The sequence below is a fragment of the Etheostoma spectabile genome, chromosome 13 (assembly GCF_008692095.1).
Source record: "Etheostoma spectabile isolate EspeVRDwgs_2016 chromosome 13, UIUC_Espe_1.0, whole genome shotgun sequence".
Lineage (NCBI taxonomy): Eukaryota > Metazoa > Chordata > Actinopteri > Perciformes > Percidae > Etheostoma > Etheostoma spectabile.
The window spans coordinates 29,071,435-29,091,485 of NC_045745.1; the positions used below are offsets into that span (position 1 = coordinate 29,071,435).

Genomic DNA, 20,051 nt, shown 5'->3' on the forward strand with positions numbered 1-20,051 from the left:
CAGGACTGTGTGTGATAACTAACAAAGTAACTAACAGAGTGTAAATTGTAATTTCCGCATTGGGGATCAATAAACAGATTAAAATTAAAAATTAAAATCAATTAAAAATGAACTGTAGCAATTGCAGGTGACAGAAAAGTGTCATTTGTAAAGGAGAGACAAATTTAAACTCTATTTGCATGGGATTAGTATCCTCTGGCAACCTTGTGTGATTTAGAAATTAACCTCCCCCCCATATCCGAGTTTTGTGTGGCGTATTCACAGGATAAGTGAAGCCTGCTTGTACTAAAATTTACTGAAATATCTGGCCAGGCCTAGTGAGGTTACCAGAGGCTCACACATCCCCTCCGCGGCAGCACCCACACAGCATCACCGTCAGCCCGTAGACAAAGCTGCGGGGTGATACTCAGGGACGGAGGTCTCCTTTCGGGCAGTGGTCCAGACAAGGTTGTCCATGAAATCCCACAATCCCATATCTGTCTTTGCAAGTGGGCTATAAAGGCGCACAGGAAACCTTAAAAAATGCATGGATTGTTTCAGTTTGCGTGCTTGCTAAGGGTCAGTTTAGCAGAGGCGTACCAGTAGTAGTTTCCATTATGCACTAGTGACGGATGTGTACTTTCAATTCTATTTCCCTAAAGTGTTGGTGGCATATTGGAACACTGAAATGTCTAATTGTTCAATAATTAGTTAAAGGTGTTAGGATAAGCTGAACTTCTGTTTTCACTAGGACTGGCAAACCCGGATATGGGTTATTCTGAGTCACTTACTAAACTGAATAGAAACTGCAAGGAATAAGAAAACTTTTAATTTTTTTAAATCCTCAACCTGTGCTCAACCTAATTGCATTTTAACATATTACATTCATACACCAAAACCTAAAGGAGGCCTAGCTAGGCTATGTGCAGAACATTGTCATTGTCATTTCAGAAGTGAAAGAATGGCTTTTGTTGTCGCTTTGCTTTACCCTGAGCTCGAGGGGAGACTTCACTCTAATCAGATCCACTCATGACACCGTAGCCGGTTGATTTTCCTGACTCGTGCGAGCATCGACAACTCACGAGTCATCGAGGGCTCGTGAGTTCTCGAGTGAATCCCGTGGTCCGCGTGCGTCCGGCTCCGTGTCCGCAGGTCGGTCTGTCTCCCTGCTCACTCTGTTGCTTGAGTTGACTTTTGGAGTTGCCTACACTTCTAAAGCTTTTTGCAGCTAACATGGCTGGGCATAGTAGTAGCTAATGTTGCAAGAGGTTTGTGTGTCTGTTATCATTTTAGATTGAATTGTAGTAGGACTCAATGATTCGGGTTAAAGATCCGAGTGAATCACAACTTGAACAAATTTAGTTTTCACCCAGTGACAGGGTGTTTCCATAATGGATCTCACCTCTCTGTGTCTCGCAAGTCCCATGTCCTCTCAACTTTCATCTGATAAGCTAAGGTTTTAGGTTGTGTCAAAACTTGTGTGAGTACTGCAACAGATCTACAAATATGACACACCAGTTTTGTTGCCGCACCTGTGCCACCTAATGCATTCCAATGTACTTCCTATACACTTTATCGGAGAGGTATTGCTTTAACTATTTCTTCTTAGGCTGTAATCAGTGGCATTATGAACACAACTTGTTAGGGGGGACAGAAGGATGGACTCAAATGCACGGCTCACAGGGAAGGTATTTATTAGGAAAAAGGGGATGGAAGTAGGGAGATGGACGCCAGGGCAGGTGGGTGGCGGACCGGGGAGACTGTGCAGGAGGAGCGGGAGCGAGGGCCGAGGAGGGGCGAGGGCACGGCGAGCAGAGACACGGAGGACGGAGCCGGGTGGCGGCGAAAGGGAGAGATGAGAGTGGAGAGCTGCGGTGGCAGAGTGGCAGCAGTCGCAGGGGCAGAGCAGGATGAGAGGAGGAGACGCCGTGGGAGGAGGACGGTGGGGGGTCGAAGCCAGCCGGCCGGAGATTAACTGAAACAGGAAAACACAGGGAGAGTCAGTAAACGATACAAAGACACAAAGGCTAGCACAGGAATTTAGCAGAGGTTCACCCATGTAGCTGATCTGACGATCAAGTGAAGAGTGGATGCAGAGCGGGGTATATAAAACGAGTAGATGATGATGGCAGGCAGGTGTGGATGGCTGGAGCGGGTGAAGGTGGCAGGTGCGTCTGATGTTGGTGATTGGCGTTGACGGGAGGCGGTGTGTGTGATCAGCGGCTTCGGACGGGAGAGCAGGAAAACCAAAACAGGAAGGCAAAACCAAACAGATAGGCTGGGCAAACGAGACTAGAGTAGTGTAAAAGTAATAAGGGAGACAGACTCACGACCAGCCGGGACCCCGCCATGACACAACTGCTAAGTAACTCCATAATTGTCTACCATTGCAAATCATGTATTGTATGTCTAAATTTTATGTTTAATATGTCTTGTATATGCTCACATGGAGGTACATGTTAGAGTTTAGAGATGCCTCCCTTTGCAGGGGCTGCTGTCTATGGCATGGCTACTGCTAGCCTTGACATCAGTTAAGAGGGTGAGAGGTCTTTGCTCTCTTGGTCCACCCAAGTCTCAAACTCTTCAGACTAGACTAGAGCTGTGCCATGCTGAGGCAGAACCCATCCTTTATTCCTAGTAGCTTTGCGAGTTCTCTCATCTCCAGGATTGTCCACTTGGATGCTTTTCACCCTCCATTTCACAGGAAGAAAAAAATGCATCACAATTATGCCCTGTGCTTGCCAAGTATGTTATGTGAAACAGGTGCACTTTGACGCACAGCAGCTCTTTGTATGCTGGGAAAGAGGTAAAGAGGCTGGGTGATGGTATTTTAAAGGCCTGTGTGGGGGAGATTGTGGTCAGCACCCTGCCTCTGTTGTATATGCTGGGTGTGTAGAGGTCTCTCTTTAGGTCTGTTTTGTTTTTATTAACCTATGAACTGTTCTCTAAATTTGTTAAAAAAAGGCGAACACGGTTTACTGGCCCATATCCTCACATGCATATACGATTGGATCCAATGTTGATTTGAATGTAATATTGTATTTGGGATATACATTTTTTGTAGAAAAACAGTGATCCTTAACACCTACAAGATCCAATTAACTGTGATGTAGCCATGTTGCACTAGATGTCAGTTTTTGACACTCTTCACTGAGATAATTTGTAAAAAGCAAGCATTCAATTAATCTCCTAAACAGAAATTGTATGCAACAAAGCCATGCATTGGCTGGAGTCTGAGCCATAATGCTTACTGGCAGCTATGGCTGGGGAAGATGTGCCTAAAGAGTGCAGATTAACAGGCAAGAGATTGCTGCCTTCATCCTTTTCCAGAATAATCACTGTCTATTAGTTCTTTTGGCAGTTGTTTAGCAGTCTCAGTGTGCATGTTGCATATGTTGAATCTGTAAAGTAAATACAAAATAGGTCCAGAAGGCTAGTCCACTGTTACAGGGCAATGCAAGGCAATTTCAAGGGCCTTAGTGCTGAATAACCTGCACTCTTGATTTTTTTGTGTGGCTAGCTGCATGGCAGTGTGGGCTGGTCAATTTACAACTTTGTTTCAGAATAAAATATCTCAGCACCTATTAAATTGATTACCATGATGTTTTTTTGCTGTTATTATTCCTAGACTTTGTGATTTCTGACTTGAGTGCTGAGTGCTGACTTTTCCTCTAGAGCCACTACCCGGTTGACATTTGTGTTTCAAATGTATCTACAAATATGGATAAAAAAGTGGATAATACTTGACATAAATGGTAAATGGACTGCATTTATAAAGGGCCTTTCTACCTTACAGGGCAAAGCGCTTTACAATTTGCCTCGCATGTGCCCATTCCTAAACATGATGGTGGTTGTCGCCGCCATGCAAGGCGCTGGCCATGCCCATCAACAGCAACTTGGGGTTCAGTGTTTTGCTCAAGGACACTTTGACACATGCGCATTTTTATTAAAGGCTGACCCGCTCTGAGCCACAGCTGCCATGCAATTTGGTTAAGATATTAATGCCTTGTGAAGCTTGTTGATCTCCTAATGTTTTATCTAGCACTAGCATTGTGTCAAAATACTTTGGTTTATGACTAATCAATGAAAACACTGATATTAGATATTATAAAGTGCACACAAATGACATCCTACCATATAAATCATTTATTACAAATCTCTAGCTCATTTTTCACATATTTGCTTACCTAACACTAGATATATCACAACATCTCTGTAACGTAACATGATGACCTTTCTGCTTATTATTTTTATTATTATGTATCACTTTGGATTTTAGAAGAGACCATGATTTGTAGTTACTCAGAGTACTGGCCACCTCTCTGACTTCACCCCTTGACTTATACATCTTGTAGTGTTAAAAAAATATATTCATTGTATGCCATTTTAATAATTATGAAGGACAAGGTTTTTCTTTCCATTTTTATACCCCGAGTGAATAAAAAATGAGTGCTGTCTTAAAATTCCTTGAGCGCAGAAACTGCAAGCAGTGAGGAGTAAAAGTGGTGTATAGTGCTATATTCTCTCTAATCATGGGAGAGAGAATACTGGCCTACATTATGATAGAGTGACTCAAGACTTGGTCATGGGTACCGTTTGTGAAAGAGGCCTAAAATTGCTTAATCACTCATGTAACATTACTGTAGTTCACACATTATTAAATAATATAGTTATCTGTGCAACAATGATTAAGTCAATTAAGTTCACAGTGTATGTGCTAATGATCAAACACAGTAGAAATGAATAGAAGCGTGAACATTAAACATAGAAAGAGTTTTCCCATTCACTGAATGCTCTCAACCGTGGATCATTGTCCGTTAAAACAATTCTATTCTCCCGTTAAGAAAAGGCACATACATATCAAAATTAACATCACCAGACAGCAGCGTTGTAAGACTTGCTCTAAATGTGCAGCAATGGGCAGATCATCAATGCTTTAGAGAAATGTTCTGTATTATGCTGAGTGCGTGATGGGGCTGTGTACTTCTTCAGGCACATTGTTTTTTCTGGTTGAAGTAGTGAACACAGGTCCTGGGACTCTACTACTTCAAACCCTGGAATGCTTCCCTCTCAACATTCTGGGGCTTCCTGACTTAGAAATGAGGCGCTGGTCCCCACATGACAAGAATACTAGTTCTTCTTAATGAGCCTTGGTCCTAGAGTGAGACACATTTTTACACAATGTAGCTCCAAGGCTGAAAAGCCTCTCGCACAAACGTAACAGCCAAATCCTTGTTCCACGCTCAAAAGAGATGAATAATCAGTGAAAACGAAGAAAACACTGACAGCATTTTTATTTTTTTTCCCTGAAGTGATTTTATTACAAAGTTCATGAGGACTTACAGTATTACAAGAGAATTTGTCAACATGCGAAAACAGAACAAAGCAGAACACAGGAGTTTAACAAACTGGTAAGATAAGACGAGCCACTGTTCACAATAAACATAAAAACTGATAAAGTCCTCAGGAGGTGGGAGCCGGTGAATGACTACAGTGCAGGCATAGAACGGCCACATTCACACTGACTCAGCAAAGGTCAATCCAACCAAGGCAAGATGTGCACATCTCAAGAAAACATGTTACAATTTTTATATCGGCTTTTCTCATAACTTTTAGAAAGCTTCACTTGTATGTACATAAAACTGTACAAAAACATGGCATCACAAGCATTTTATCCTATATAAATATACCAACAATTAGGATAACAACTAGAGTCTCTCTTGCAAAGACATATTTTCAAGGCAATTGTCTTTGAACTGTGTAAAAGATGAAATGTTCAGTTAATTTCAGATTGTTTTGGGAGAGGGCCTTTTATATATGAACCAGCACTGAAATTTCAGAAAGTAAAGGAAAAGAGTAAACAGTTTCTACCAATTATCTTTGGAATTCATGCTTAAATCGCCGCCTGTTTGACAGCAGACGCGGGGTTGTGGAGATCTATGTACACTACACCACCAAAAGATTTCAATATTTTTTCACACAACCACTTTTCCAAGAGTCTTTGATCAGTAAGAAAAAAAAAAAAAGTCCATTGCCAATTTCAGTACAGCAATTTGTCCACCTGTCCACAGAAATGATCACCATACGATACACACTACAGAGAGGCAAAAGATACTCAAGTGACTTCAACATTAAATCAATGTTAAGTACAAATTAAACATTATTCAACATACTTTTGAGTGTATTCAGGTGCTTCATGATGTCCTCTTACTGTAATCAAGGAGAACCCTTCTGTGTTTGAGAGAGAAGAAAACACAGTTCATTCAGCATGAGTTCAAAAGAAAGATCAAACCCGGTGATACATCGTCCCAGGGGTGAGTAGCAGGAGGTCATTATCGGCTGGAGTGAAAGAGTCCAACTCCTTAAGACAGGGGGAAAAATAGGCCCAGGCTTGTTTTTTTGTTTTATTTCGCAGAGGACTTAAATCAAAATCCTGTCATTCCGTTCAGAGCAACAACCGATGATTACGACTGATCCGCTAAGAGTTGCCCCACTTATTTCACGTATTGGCGATCAAAGAGACAAATCTGAAGATTCCAGATTCCTGAAAGCGATAAGCGTACTTAGGCTGGAATCAGGTTAAGATTTATCCCCCGAGATAAATCTGGATGCAAAGCAGTTGTGAATCTGAATCAAGTCCAGGCATTTTCAATAGATAAAAGTGATTGAGGCTATGTGACATTGGTTTTATCACTCAATGCTATCTTTCTCACTTATCATTAATTCCAGGTCAGTGGTTTAGCCACTGCTTTGAGTTCGTGAAGGGGCTATGTGCAGCTCTGAGAGGGGCGCTTTGTGGAGCTGTGGGGGTTAAATCACAGTGTATCATGGCTGTTGTTTGAATTTTTATTTCAGTTTGCTAAATGGCTTTGAAAACAGCATTATGTGCGTTCTCCCCCTCAAGGCAGGATAATGGCCCACCTTATTTAATCATGGCCATGTCCAGTAATTTCCATATGTTTTCCGTTTAATTATTCTAAACGCAGTTTTCAATGGCAGCATGATGAGGTAAGTGCTGATAAAAATACCCCTTTTAACTGATTGTAGCTTTGCGGGTGGATTTGCATTATCTGGTGGGTGCCGTGTCCTGGGGGTGTGTTCACACATGCCCCAGCTCAGGACTCATTACTCACCCTAATTAGGAAATATCCATTGAAGGCTCCTCCACCCTTAGTCAGACGCACAGTCTCACGATGGAAATACTCTGCAGAGGTGAGAGCTATCTCCAAATCTAATCAAATCAATGTTAAAATCACAGACACAGGCTCACTCTACAATGTTGTAAGGCAGCCTAGTGTTGTCATCATTAACATTTAATTACTGACTAATACACAGTGTCCTTCAGAAATATCCTTCAGATTCACTTGGAAAATCTTTGTAAAGATAAATGAAGCCCACGGGCATGCCCTATTTTTTATTCCATCTTTAATAGCCAGAGGAAGGAAAATGCCTAATAATTTATTAAGCATGTTGTCCTCAATAGAAGGAAAATCATAATTAACAGGAATTGCAGTAAATTGAGCCGATACTCCTACTATAAACCTATGCCTAAGCTCAACAAAATTCTGCAGTTGCAAATGATATTCACTCACATGAAACCAAACACTTATTTAGAAATGTCTCATGTTATTGACAAAACCTCTCAGGATTTCTTCAAATCTATTCATTAGACTTCAAGGTCCGCACTGTCTGTGAATTCACTTATTCCAGTGTGCACAGTGTATTGAATTCACCTCTGAAGAAGTATTTATCTAGAGAGAACTGCTACTTTAAAACACAAAGAATTTACTCTCAACAGGGCACTCATGTAGCAACTTCCAAGTGCTCAATCTCTCCAGTGGTCCTCCGTGTTCAAGTGCCCTTCTATGTAAATACTTCTTTATGCATTAAACCGATCTAAAGAAGTTCTTGTGGATCATAAGGGGAGAGGACTGTGAGCTTTGAGGGGAAAGGATTGTGAGAGCCCGTCTGATTGTCACAACAGAAAAGAGCTTTTGAAAATGACACACTGGTATGATTTCATCAACAGAGTAGGGCTGCACGATTATGGCCAAAATGATAATCGCGATTATTTGGATCAAAATTTTGATCGCGATTATTTGTTGATTTTAACCAAAACAAATTTTATTGTCACATAGGCTATTAATAACTGCGAGAGGGAGTGTGATGGACGCTACTCACAGAGAGACGACTGATCGTTATGAACGGGTCCCGCACGGGTCGAATGGCGGGAACACACGTCGTGTGTATGAAACGTCTGTATCGTCACTGCGCTGCATTTTTATGAACTATGATATTCTGGCCATGGGTCACATCTCTGGTCCTGGTCCAGGCTTCGGTACAGCAGCTCCGTCTCACACTGTTACTCTACCAACTGAAATTAGTTGCGTTCAATAACTTCTTCTGTGTTCTTCGCCGTAGCGGCCGCGATAACAGTTACCCGCGGAAACACTGGTACAAATACAGGTTTGCCCCCTCATACTTAACATTATACAGCTGTGTTAATGAAAAATTAAAACTGTAGACATATATCAGAAGTGTGGACCGGCGGCCGCTGTGTGGCGGGGCGCGGAGAGTAAGAGGAGAGAGAGTAGGACGAGAGAGCGTAGAAAGATCCCACACAGGCACGGGTTTACAGACGAAATGGGTCATGTAACGCCAAATTAAACCGTATCCATATAAACAGCATTGCAGCGGATGCAAGGACATTAACACCGGTGCGTCCTAGAAGAGCTAACAGCTAACAAACGCTATTAGCTAACAGCTAACAGACGCTAACTAGCATCGACTAGCACTGGTCACTGCTGTTGTCGGAAAAACAACAGACGGGGTCACGGGACATAATGTTGCGTTTACTGGTAAACTGGTAAACCTTGAGACTGACGTATTACCGACTGCTATCTGTTGAGTTTTCCTCACGCTACTCTGTCCTCTGTGACTGTCTACATCTAGAAACTTAGCTGCACGGGGTGCAGTGAACTACTCTGACTGGCTCATGAGCAGACGGCTTTACGGAGCGGTAGATTGGCTTTGCAAAAAACCCGGAGCGTTCTATGAAATGACGCTTTATAAAAAATAATCGCTCGATCACGCAAATTTGATCGTGGGAAGTCCAAATCATGATCGCGATTAAAATTCGATTAATTGTGCAGCCCTACAACAGAGTGTGTCATAAGGTTTTAGATAAAAAGCCAATCAGAATGGTCATTGTGACTTTGGGGTATTGTGGCCAAGTCAACCGTTTTCATGATGAACGATAGGTCACAGTGCTGAGAGTCAGTGGAACATAATGTCAGTTTTAATGTTGCCACACAGCCTTCTCCACCAGTGGCAGAGCACTACAGGGGGCAGAGGTTATGGCTATTCTACTAGGATTAGGGGTCCAAGGTGTTTGTGATTGGGAGGGGCGGATAAATGCCTTTCCACAATATCGAACTCCACTTCTGGAGATGGTTTCAATCAAGTTTAAACAGCAGCAGCAAAGAAAAGCTTAAATATGCTAGAATTCTGAGGCAATTTTTTTTTTCAGCTTATGCCAGACAAAAATATATGTAGAACACACCATTCAAAGGTATTTACAGCACTGTACATTAAGAGAGACTGTTTAATTTGATTGTTAGTCAAAAGTGTTATGCCTTCTGTACGGGCCTGTCTGGCTGTCTATTAAATGATAGCTAATAATGGCACAAGAGCACTGATCACAACTTCCAAATTCAAGAGATCACTTCACAGAATGGAACTTGGCTAACTACAACAATAATTAGTTACTACTAAAGTAGCAATTACCATCTGCACTTCCTTTTGATCAGTTAGAATTGTATCCTTCACGATTTTGTATAAATAAATGAGTGAGTGCGTCCATTAACTTTGTGGAATTCTTAATAAATATGCTAATAAATTAATAATTTAAGGAGGAAATGACAAAAAACAAGTGTTCATGCCAGTGGTGGAATGAGTCACAGCCTACTGTTAACTACAAAACGGGCATTGGCTTCAGCATGTGGACAGCCTGTTTTTCCATCTGAAGTGGGTGTACCTTTTCTTCATTTGTGCACCAATCAGATGACGGTATTCTTCACAGGTAAATTTCTCTTTTTGGAGTGTGGGTAGAAGGAGAGCTGGGTGGGAACTCAGAGGCTACGCTCAGGGGCATCTCCTCTGAGGGGCAGTCCTGACTGGCGTCGTGACCGCTGTTGGAGTAGGCACTGCGGGAGGGCGGAAGGCGCGACCGGTGCTCCTCGCCACCCAGCCTGGCGCTCCCGTTAGCCAGGCGTCCCAGGCTCCCTCTTTCCTGGTAAGGCACGAAGGTGGAGAGTTTCGGGGGGTTCCTGGTCTTGCGTACGGGGGAGGGATGCCCGGGCATCCAGCAGGCATCTGAGTGGCCCAATTCGCTGCACTCGGTTGTACAGTTTCCGGTCATTGCCACATCAGGGAGGGAGCGGATATCTGTGGGCAGGAGAGAGCGTCATGGTGATACACATCAGAACAACAATCATGAAAAGTTGGAAAAAGGCTTTTGTGAACAGAAATGGTGTCATCTGAAACACGCCATGGAGCCCACCCCCCTCCTTGATGTCTCTGCAGCTGTTGCTAAGCAGTCAGCAGCAGTTGCTATGTAGCTGTTGCTATGCACTGTGTAATGAGCACTACTGTGTGTGTAGTCCACTAGCTGATGTGTGACATTCAGGGGATTGCATGCTGTGTCTATGTCATTCAGAAGTATTCAACAGCAGTTTGTCTGATGTGTTTGTAATATATTTATAAAATTAATTGTGTGCACATCCCACCTTTGGACAGGTGCAGGACTAATGGGGAATACTAAAGTGAAAAAAATGTAATGTCTGCAACACTGCTTTAAGCTCCCATAATTTAATACAAAGGCGACGTTTCGACCCTACAAGGTCTTCTTCAGGGAAATGGTGGCCTCATTTGACAAAGGGATGTATGTAGGCATTACAATCAGCTGACAGTCATGAAGGTATGGGGTAATGTTCTTTAATTATTTGTGGCAAGCTTGTATATATGGAACTGTTTCTTCCACTGATTGTTTTTCTTTTCCTTTTCTTTTTTGTGGATAGCAATGTTATGTACTCCTTCGGGGGTATTGCATTTTAACAGCCCTCTTTTGAGATGTATAAGTTTGTTAAAAACATGTGTGAAAGTGTTCTCTTAATTGAGTCATGAGTGGGGCTATTAGGCTTTCTAGACCTAATCAAACTAATTGAAGTCACATGTTGGGTCAGCTGATTGTAATGCCTACATACAGTATATCCTTTTGTCAAATGATACCACTGATTGCCTGAAGAAGACAAACGTTGCCTTTGTATTTAATTATGGGAGCTTAAAGCAGTGTTGAGGACGTAACTTTTTTTTCACTTGCATGTTTGTAATATATCACTGCATTGTTAACTTGTTCAATACAGCGATGTGTTGATTTCTATTACATGTGATTTGTATGCTGTAAATGGGGCTCCAAATATGTGTCAACATAAAAATGGACAGAAAGAACAGACAAAATATTAGACCCACATATTGGAGAAATACAATGTTTGGTTACAAAGAGGATGGCTGGATCCCTTTGGGCAAAACCATTGTTGAAAGAGTTATTGATTGACAGTGCTGAAATGAGTTCCCTGCCCTTGATTATCATCCATTTTGTATTCAACTGTTCCTAATTAAATAAATGGGTCCATGACCCAGTGACCTCATTTAAATGTACGAGCTGTGAAAGCTCCAAAATAAGTTTGCTTCAGCCATCATTCAAACAGTATGACACGGTTTCTGAGAGTAAAACTGCACTGAAGAACTCGTTGTATTTGTTTACCACAAATGTGCAGCTGGCAGCTAATAGACTTGTTAAGCAGCCCACCTGTTGACAAGCTAAACAGGCAGACCAGATTTAATGGAAATACCACTCAATTTATCTTTGTTATCCCTTCAAACGGAGACACTAGGACAGCCAAATCAATGTCTGTGAAGAGAAGAGCAGACAACCAAGATCTGGGAGTGTCACCCTCATGTAAACTTTTGATTGCCGTGATAAATGCATAACTGTAATGCCTCGATGGTGTCCACACCATGGAAGAACACGTCCATCACGGACGTCTTGTTTCGCGGCTACAGGACGGGGTGTGAAAGAGAGTAAATGTATTCGTATTTCGTGCCACCGTGACAGTAAGCCTATGAGACGTACCCTTAGTACTGTACTCATGACCAGTTGCAAGATGATTATTCTACAAAATGTCATACCTCTGAGGATGGAAATATCTGGCCCACAAAGGCTTCAATCAATCAAGAGCCAGAATGAGACCGCTTGTGTGATGGCATGGAAGGATTTTGATTTTTAACTGCTTCATAAAAAGTAGTGAAAGGTATATTTCTTCATTTCATTGACCTTATTTATGTCTATTATTCATTGCTCATGTGTAATCCATATACAATTGTCCCATTGTTTACAAAAGAATGCATAGCTCCATGTATTGTTGCCGCTAATCTTATTGTTCCAATAATCCTAAATTGCTAGATGTTTAGGCTATTTAATACATTTACTTTACAATTGAGCAACGGTTTGCCTTATTCATTCCTAATTATATCATTATGCTTAAGTGGCAAATTCTTCTCTCTGTTTACAAGGCCAATGTCAATGATTATTTTCAAATAAATGAAATACACTTTTATGCTTGATTAAGAAAGAAGAAACTGAATTTGGAGCTCTAAGAAAAGACAAGGCAGCCAAAGCAAGAGTGCGACTGTGTATATGCTGCCTCATGCATGATGATTGGAGTTTCATTTTCTCAGCTCCACTAAGAGCGTTGTCTGTATGCATCGCTGCAGTGAAATGGACTCTTGATAAAAAAGATGTTCATGGGAAGAGAGTTGGGGAGTACGCTTCTGAGCACAAGCGCAGTCGTGTAGGCATCTACTCCAAACGGATTTCACACTTGATTAAAACGTCTCCACAGCTTCCAGGAGGTTTATGCCACACCAAATGCCCTTGAGTAAAAGTCTGTGCAGCTCCACAACTTAAAATCAATGTGCAGAGGCGAAAAAAGGTACTTGTACAGAGGTTTTCTAAAACACTTCACATGCCACAATTGAGCATGTTCCTTTCTTTATAAATCAGAAATTGCCATCATATGTGTGCATGTGAAAGGGCTCATGCATACATGCACAGAAAACTGAAGTGGTGTCGTTAGACCTGGGCGTCCGAGGCTACGGCCCAGAAAGCTTTCTGAATAGCCATGGATCTTAAAAAAAATACAATATACAATACAATACAGTACAACATTTTTTTTGTATATATAAAACTGTATGAGCGAGAGAAGAATGAGAGAGAAAGAGAGAAAGCGCACCTGTGAAGATCAACAAAAAACCTTCATGATTTTGAATCTGTGATAGTTTTAGCAACATAACAGCGTCATGTCAAAATAAATGCAAGTCTCTAAACCAACTCTGTGTGTGAGTGTGTGTGTATGTGTGTGTGTGTGTGTATGTGTGTGTGTGTGTGAGTGACGGTGGAAACAGTCAGTGACGAGTGACACAAGTCACAGCAGGAAGAGTAGAGAAGAAATGCCAGAGCTACTGGTCCAGGTGGAAAAAAATTTGACTCAATCTTTTTGGATATATATTTCCACAACAGAAGAAATGGTAAGAAGTTAGAATTTGCCTTTTTTGTGGCAAAAGTGCATTTCTCTTTATCATGATTATAGGTGGCATTTTATTTTTATTTTATAAGCCTCACGTTGCATGAGTTTATGGTGTGATTCCCCCTACAGAGGTCCATGCTAAGCCCTCAATGTTCTTAAATCCTAAATATGCCCCTGACTCACAGTTAAGTCAGAAATGTCCCACATTTGCCTATTTTATGTATAATTTTTCTTTTACCTTATTCAGTCTCACAAAAAAAGGGATACAAGACACATCTCACTGACTGTCAGGTTGGTAATTGACGTTAGGTCGACTGTGTTTTTAGTAAATATAATCTGGTCTTCATGTAATGAATGCAGAAAGAAAACATGCCATGTAAAACCAGGGCATACACCGATGACAGGAATTAAAGCACATTCTGAACCATGCTCATCATCATCAAAGGGCGGAAAATCACCAATGACAGCTAAATGTGTCGTCTGGCTTGCCAAAGTCTGCCATTTTCTTCCAACAGTGCCAAAGCACATATCACACATCATCAACAGAGAACATACATGCTTTAATGCCAGTTATTTTAGTAGGCCATTACCTTGCCTGTTAGTGTTTCATCAAAACGTTGTATGGTTTATTTATAAAAATAAAGCAAGCTCTGACATTGTCTGTTCTTAACACTAAATGTAACACACAAGAAGTCTATATTCAACCACAACCTGTCGTGTTGTTGTTGCTGCGTGCTGTCTTAGCGTTCTTTAGCGCATATCATTTCCAGTCCCATATGTCAGCTCACAAAAGACGTAAAAATAATGAATTGGTTAGGGTGTAGCTATGACAGGGTGTTATGATAGGGTGTATAATCTGTGAAAGCACAAGTTTTTATATTTGCTTGCACTGACCTTTCTGTCACACTCAAATCTGTCTCTACAAAAAAATCAATATTGACAATTATACTTTTGTGTCTGCCTTTTGCTGTGGCTATTAGCCATCTGTAGCTGTAGTACCCACTAACAGTGTGGCAGAATACCGTCTGCTCTGCACATAAAAACGCACTCCCACAATCAGCTGAAGGGATCATTGTTTGCATATTTGCTGGACATGATGAAGCAAATAAGTCAACCATGGGGGGAAAGTAGCAGCCAAAGGCATGGTGGGAAAATTGGTATTTTCTCACCCACTCAAGCCTGTTTTCTCCTGTACCTACACCTGAAATAAATCTGTTCACAGTCTGGAACAAACCCTTTAGAGTTTATAGTCTTGTATGTCATGGATGGAGAGCCAAGCTGGACAACGGAGGACAGATGGGCAAACCACAGCGCGTTTATGCCAGTGGCTAGAACAGGCTGACTGGATTTAGAGAGCTTGTGATTTGGTTTTGAAGAGCAGTGACTCAATGACATTGCTGACTCCCTTTCACAGCAGAATTCTTTTCCTCTAGACGTGGAGATAGATTGCACCTGTAGCCGTCTTCGTTTTATACCGGGTCAGTCCCATCTGCTTGCTTTAAGCAATATCATGAAAAAAAAAGAGAGAGAAAAGAAAAACTGTAATTTCCACCGTCTACCACCTTCAGTGCCACACCAACGACTCACAGTGAACCTTAGCAGAGCTTCTAAAAGCACCTCCACTGCAGTGGCACAACATGCAGTCCACAGTGCAGTCACAGAGTGGGGGTACACATAGAGCTTAACCCCCCGGCTGACAGATACATGTGAGGGGTGGGTTTGCATGCTGCTTGCATCAGGGTGCCAGTGGGAGGTGTTGAATGTCTGAGGCAGGCTTCCTCATCGTCTGATCCCATGCCCACGGGCATGGGGGAAGCTGCCTCTTCCTGAGATTTCACACTGCTACTCTCTGTTTGATTGCAAATGCTGCCTCTCTCCCCACCGGCTGCTTTCCAGCGTGTGCGCTACACCACTATGATCGATGGCGAACAAATATGAGAGACCCACAGCTCATGGAGGGATAACGGGGAAAACCAGCTACTATTGTTTGGGAGTGCGTGAGGGATATTAATGGTGTATTTGTGATCCCTGCAAACAGTTTATATGGTTAATGACTGAAAAGTACCAAGAAACAAAAAGGAAAAAGAAGAAATATTCCCACATCTGAGCAGACATTAGTGCCTGGTACTGGCTATCAGTGTAATAACTGGGTGTGAATGTATTCTGTGGTTGTCATATGGTGTGAGGAAAAACAACACAAAACTGGGGTTTTGTATTTCTTTCGCTATGACATGTCAAGTCTTGTTATTCAGGTGTTCAGAACAGTTTCTCACAGTAAGCAGAAGCTACCAAAACAGTCTCTTTTTTTTTTGTTTTCCTCCAGAGGGGAGCATTTTTAACAGGGAAACTTGCTACAAGCAGACAAACATAGTGTTGACGTGCACATTTTCCTTGCTCATTGTAATGGAATACAAAAGAACAATGGTGGAGCTTGTAACCTCAGACATGCACTTCCATTTCTCAGGAGCAACATTAGAATGTGTAGGCTTGAAGGTTTTTTTTCACCTCACCTAAACAGAAAGTAAGTTAAAACGCTCCGGTTAACCATTTAGCACTTTGGTGTTATTCTGCACTGCAAATTATTTGGTTCTTACCATGATTAAAAAACAAAAAACTTAGATGTTTAGATCATTTATCTTGTTTAAAGGGTGACTTTCTTATTTTAAGTTTTCAATTTTACACTATAATCTTAAATCAAGAAAGCTTGTCAAGTCAAATTATCTTGATTTATCATGCTTTATTATCTTGACAGATAACTTAACTTGTGTTGAGTACCTTTTACCTTGTTTTTAAACACCCCTTTTTTGCAGTCTGTAGATGCTTGGCACACATTTACTCTGCAGCATGCTTTGTGTACAACAGTTCATAATCTGTACACAGCATCACCGTCTTTTGTAGACAGTATTGTTGGGGGGAAAAAGTATTTTTAGAAATGGTGTTGAAGTTTTAGGCACACGCCTCCTTCACAGATTCTGAATCCTCGGCTTCCTCAGCCTCTTGCTGACAAAGGCTGATGAGTGGACATGTCGGCGAGAAGCTGACTGTCTGGAGAAGCGGCTGTAGTTGGTTCAGTGGGTGATGGTGCACCTCCTGTCAGTTCTCTCACCATCCACCATTTTGTCTTGCAGTTCCTGTCTTTGAAGACTACCTTTTGAATCACTGCATTTGACAAAGCCTTAGCACCTGCTGACAGATCACGCTATGCACCAGCTCCTCCAATTGAGAAGTTGATTTGCGGTGCGATATGTCAACCAATACTAAGACTTTGTCAAACTGTGACATGCACAAGGCATCTCCAGATAAAATAGATCCAAAACATTGCTGGAGGAAAGGGAGAACGCAGTTCTAAATAATTATGTAGTTGGTTTTGTAAGTAATATAATCGTTTTTTCTGGTAGTGCACAGAGGTGTTTGTGATATGCTTGTGTGGAGAACAGCTTCATGCCTCTGCCCACAACAATATGTTTGGCTTGCTGGCCAATTATGGACTGGAAATTGCATTCTGAACCTCGACAACACAATATTGATCTGCAGCAGCTGCCAATGCAAAAAAAAAGCATAAACAAAATATTTATCACAAAAACGATTCAGGTTTTTGATTATCCAGTCCAAGTCCAGTTCCATGAGTATTTTTCAATTGAGTTTAAACAATACCACTTTTGTTTTTACAGTCAGACAGTGGAACTGCAAGGTAACAATCAAATAGAAAGGAGGTCTCCGGATAACCTACCCAATCATTTACATTAAGATGTTACACAAGCTAGAGCACGGAATGGCTTGACCATAGACCTACTGTTACTCAACTTAATGGTGCCTTGGAGAGAAGAATGCTTACATCATTTTGGTTGAATCTTTTATCAGTGCAGTCAGCTTGGATAATAAACAGCTGTACTCTATATGCTGTATTCAGTCCCATATTCATGCAGAAAGGGCTACAGGGAGACTAGAATGTGCATGTTAAGTTTGAAAGGCATTAGTTTGACATCAGTGCCTAAATTTAGAAATTTGCATTTATTCTCCAGGCCAATACAGGTGTTTTTACAAAAAGATGCTGAATAGGATTAAAATACAGACCCACTTCTTCATACAAATGTCCAGTATAATGTAAATACAATTTAGCTTAAATTGACACTATTAATCGTTTAGCGTTGGGTATGACAACGTAATAATCATTTTTAAATTAAACAATATGTAAGACTGAATAAGGAAGAACATTCCTGTATAGACATGTTAGCTGTCATATGTTTATTGGGAAAGAGATTTTGTAAAGGGTTACCAGATTGTATAATCTTATCATAGATTTAGGCGATAACCTGCTTGCATAATTTCATTTAGTCCCACTCTGCTCCTTCTTCTGCCACTTCCTCCTGAAATAGGAAACCTCACATTTCCCATTCAGTTTTCTGTGCAATTAAATTAGAAAAGCTCAAAGAAATGTAGACTGAGTCCCTGTGGTGTGAGGTTGTGACTGGATGCTCAATAGGCTTCTTTTTTGCCACAAAGTGTAACTCCATCATTAATTCTGCACAGGTCAAGGAAGCTTAACCATTGGTTCAACAATGTTAAAAATACATTTTTGGCTTGAACATCTTGAACGCTGCTTTGCTCAGCTCTGCTGGAAGTGGATGTGTCAACAAGCAGCAGAAGTCTGTTTCTTGTGCAGAATAGCTGATATAAACACAAACATCCAAGACTGTATTTGGTTTGATAATTGGTGACAGCACTGTGGTTGGAAGTGAAGATGGAACTGAGAAAAGAAAAAAAACAACAACCAAAAATACGTTTTTGTGAAGTTTATGATTTCATGAAACCTAATCTCGTGATAATTAGACAGACGTTTTATCGACCAACCCTTCTGTGATTACTGTGTGACATTTACTTGAAGAGTCGCTTGTCTATTCCTGTCTCACACCCAAATGTTCTTTCTTCTTCCTGTCTGAATGTCTCTTTCTTGGTCCCATGCCTTTGAAGCTCCCCCCCCCCCGCTTTAGCCTTTCACATTTGAACTCTATGGCTCTTTTCTACCACAGTGGCATCGCTCCATGGCCTCATGCTGGCAAGTAGGAGATGTTTGATTTTTGCAATAGCAGAAGAAGGAAACATTCAGTCTTACAATTTAAATGCATTAAAGCATGTTTATTTCCTTGAACTGAATTTTTCTAGAACATTTTCCATAATGGGCTTTCATACTCAGGTCACAATATAACTTTTTGTGCTTTTATCTTTGTTTGTCGCCCACATACTAACCTGTCTCTAAGAGCCTCCATTTAACCTATTACAGATGCACTTTCTTGATTCCAGTAGAAAATGCTTTCTTTTGTGTGTAGACCAGGAGAGAGGTGAAAAATGTCCCAATACACACCATATAGGTTGACAGGATTTCTATGTTTAAATCACACCAAATAATGAGGGTGCAACTCATTTGCAATGTTCTTTTCATCAATGAGAAAATCAAAGTCCTCCTTATATGTGATCTACAGGTCTAAACATCAAAGAGGGAATTATTTTATTCTCAGGGTTTTCCCCTGGAGTTAATTCCTACGCACCGCTTTCATGCTCACTATCTTTCACTCATTGATCTCATTGACCTGTAAAACAGATGTCTTCCATGATCCATTTGTTGTCTTCCTTCCGCTTTCGATCAAGATGTTTTCTCTTTGCTAATTCTGCCTTTGATTTCCACATTTTTCAATGTAAGACATGATTAACTAGGGAGAGCTAAGGTAAGCCGCTATTAGAAAATAGAAATGAAATAAAGAACATAGTTTCAAAGAGTTTTCTTTTACTCTGTAGCGATTCTCAACATGTTCCCATGTATATAGCCTTGCCTATGGCCATGGTGGTTTCAAGACAACTTTTGTCATTTAATAATCCATCATAGCCTCAAAGCAGAAACCAACTGATCAGGTTTAGGTTGCTACTAGAGCACTATGTAGTCTGTTCGCATTCCAAGCAAAATGCATATATCAGCCAATGTGATACAAAGAGATAACTGTATTATTTAAATCTGTTTTCATTATTACCGCAGTCACAGGAGATGTATTATTTAAATGCGAAGTATGGACAAATACCAACATAATCTCACAAAATCCGATTTTTTGAATGGTGTAAGCAGTCCATGCAGCGGCTAAACAACAACCCCGGAGAGGTAAAGCTTTATTTGACCGTTAACTGTAGATGGAGAGTTGCTGCATGACTGACAATTCTCTGGGAAAGTCAGAAACACTAATGCAGTCAGACGGGAAGCTCTGCTCCCACAGTGGTCTCAACAATATGTGTTTGAAGCAAGACAATTCACATGTATAACATGATGAAATATAAAAATTGGCTTTTGTGTAGCAGAGAGGCAAAAAGAAGAGAACAGCAGCAGTCCCCCAATGCTGCTCTACCCGGCTGTACTCTCTGCCAGGCGATAGCTTTCTGACA

General features: G+C 41.1%; 1 protein-coding gene across 1 annotated transcript in view; it reads right to left on the reverse strand.

The window, feature by feature from the left end:
• Positions 1-8,914: 8,914 nt before the first annotated feature.
• Positions 8,915-20,051, reverse strand: part of LOC116700988 (protocadherin-1) — a gene marked incomplete in the record, with an annotated part of 213,327 nt that continues 202,190 nt past the window's right edge. The window contains 1 exon segment of the mRNA XM_032534505.1: positions 8,915-10,425. Coding sequence (XP_032390396.1) covers positions 10,055-10,425 — 371 coding nt within the window.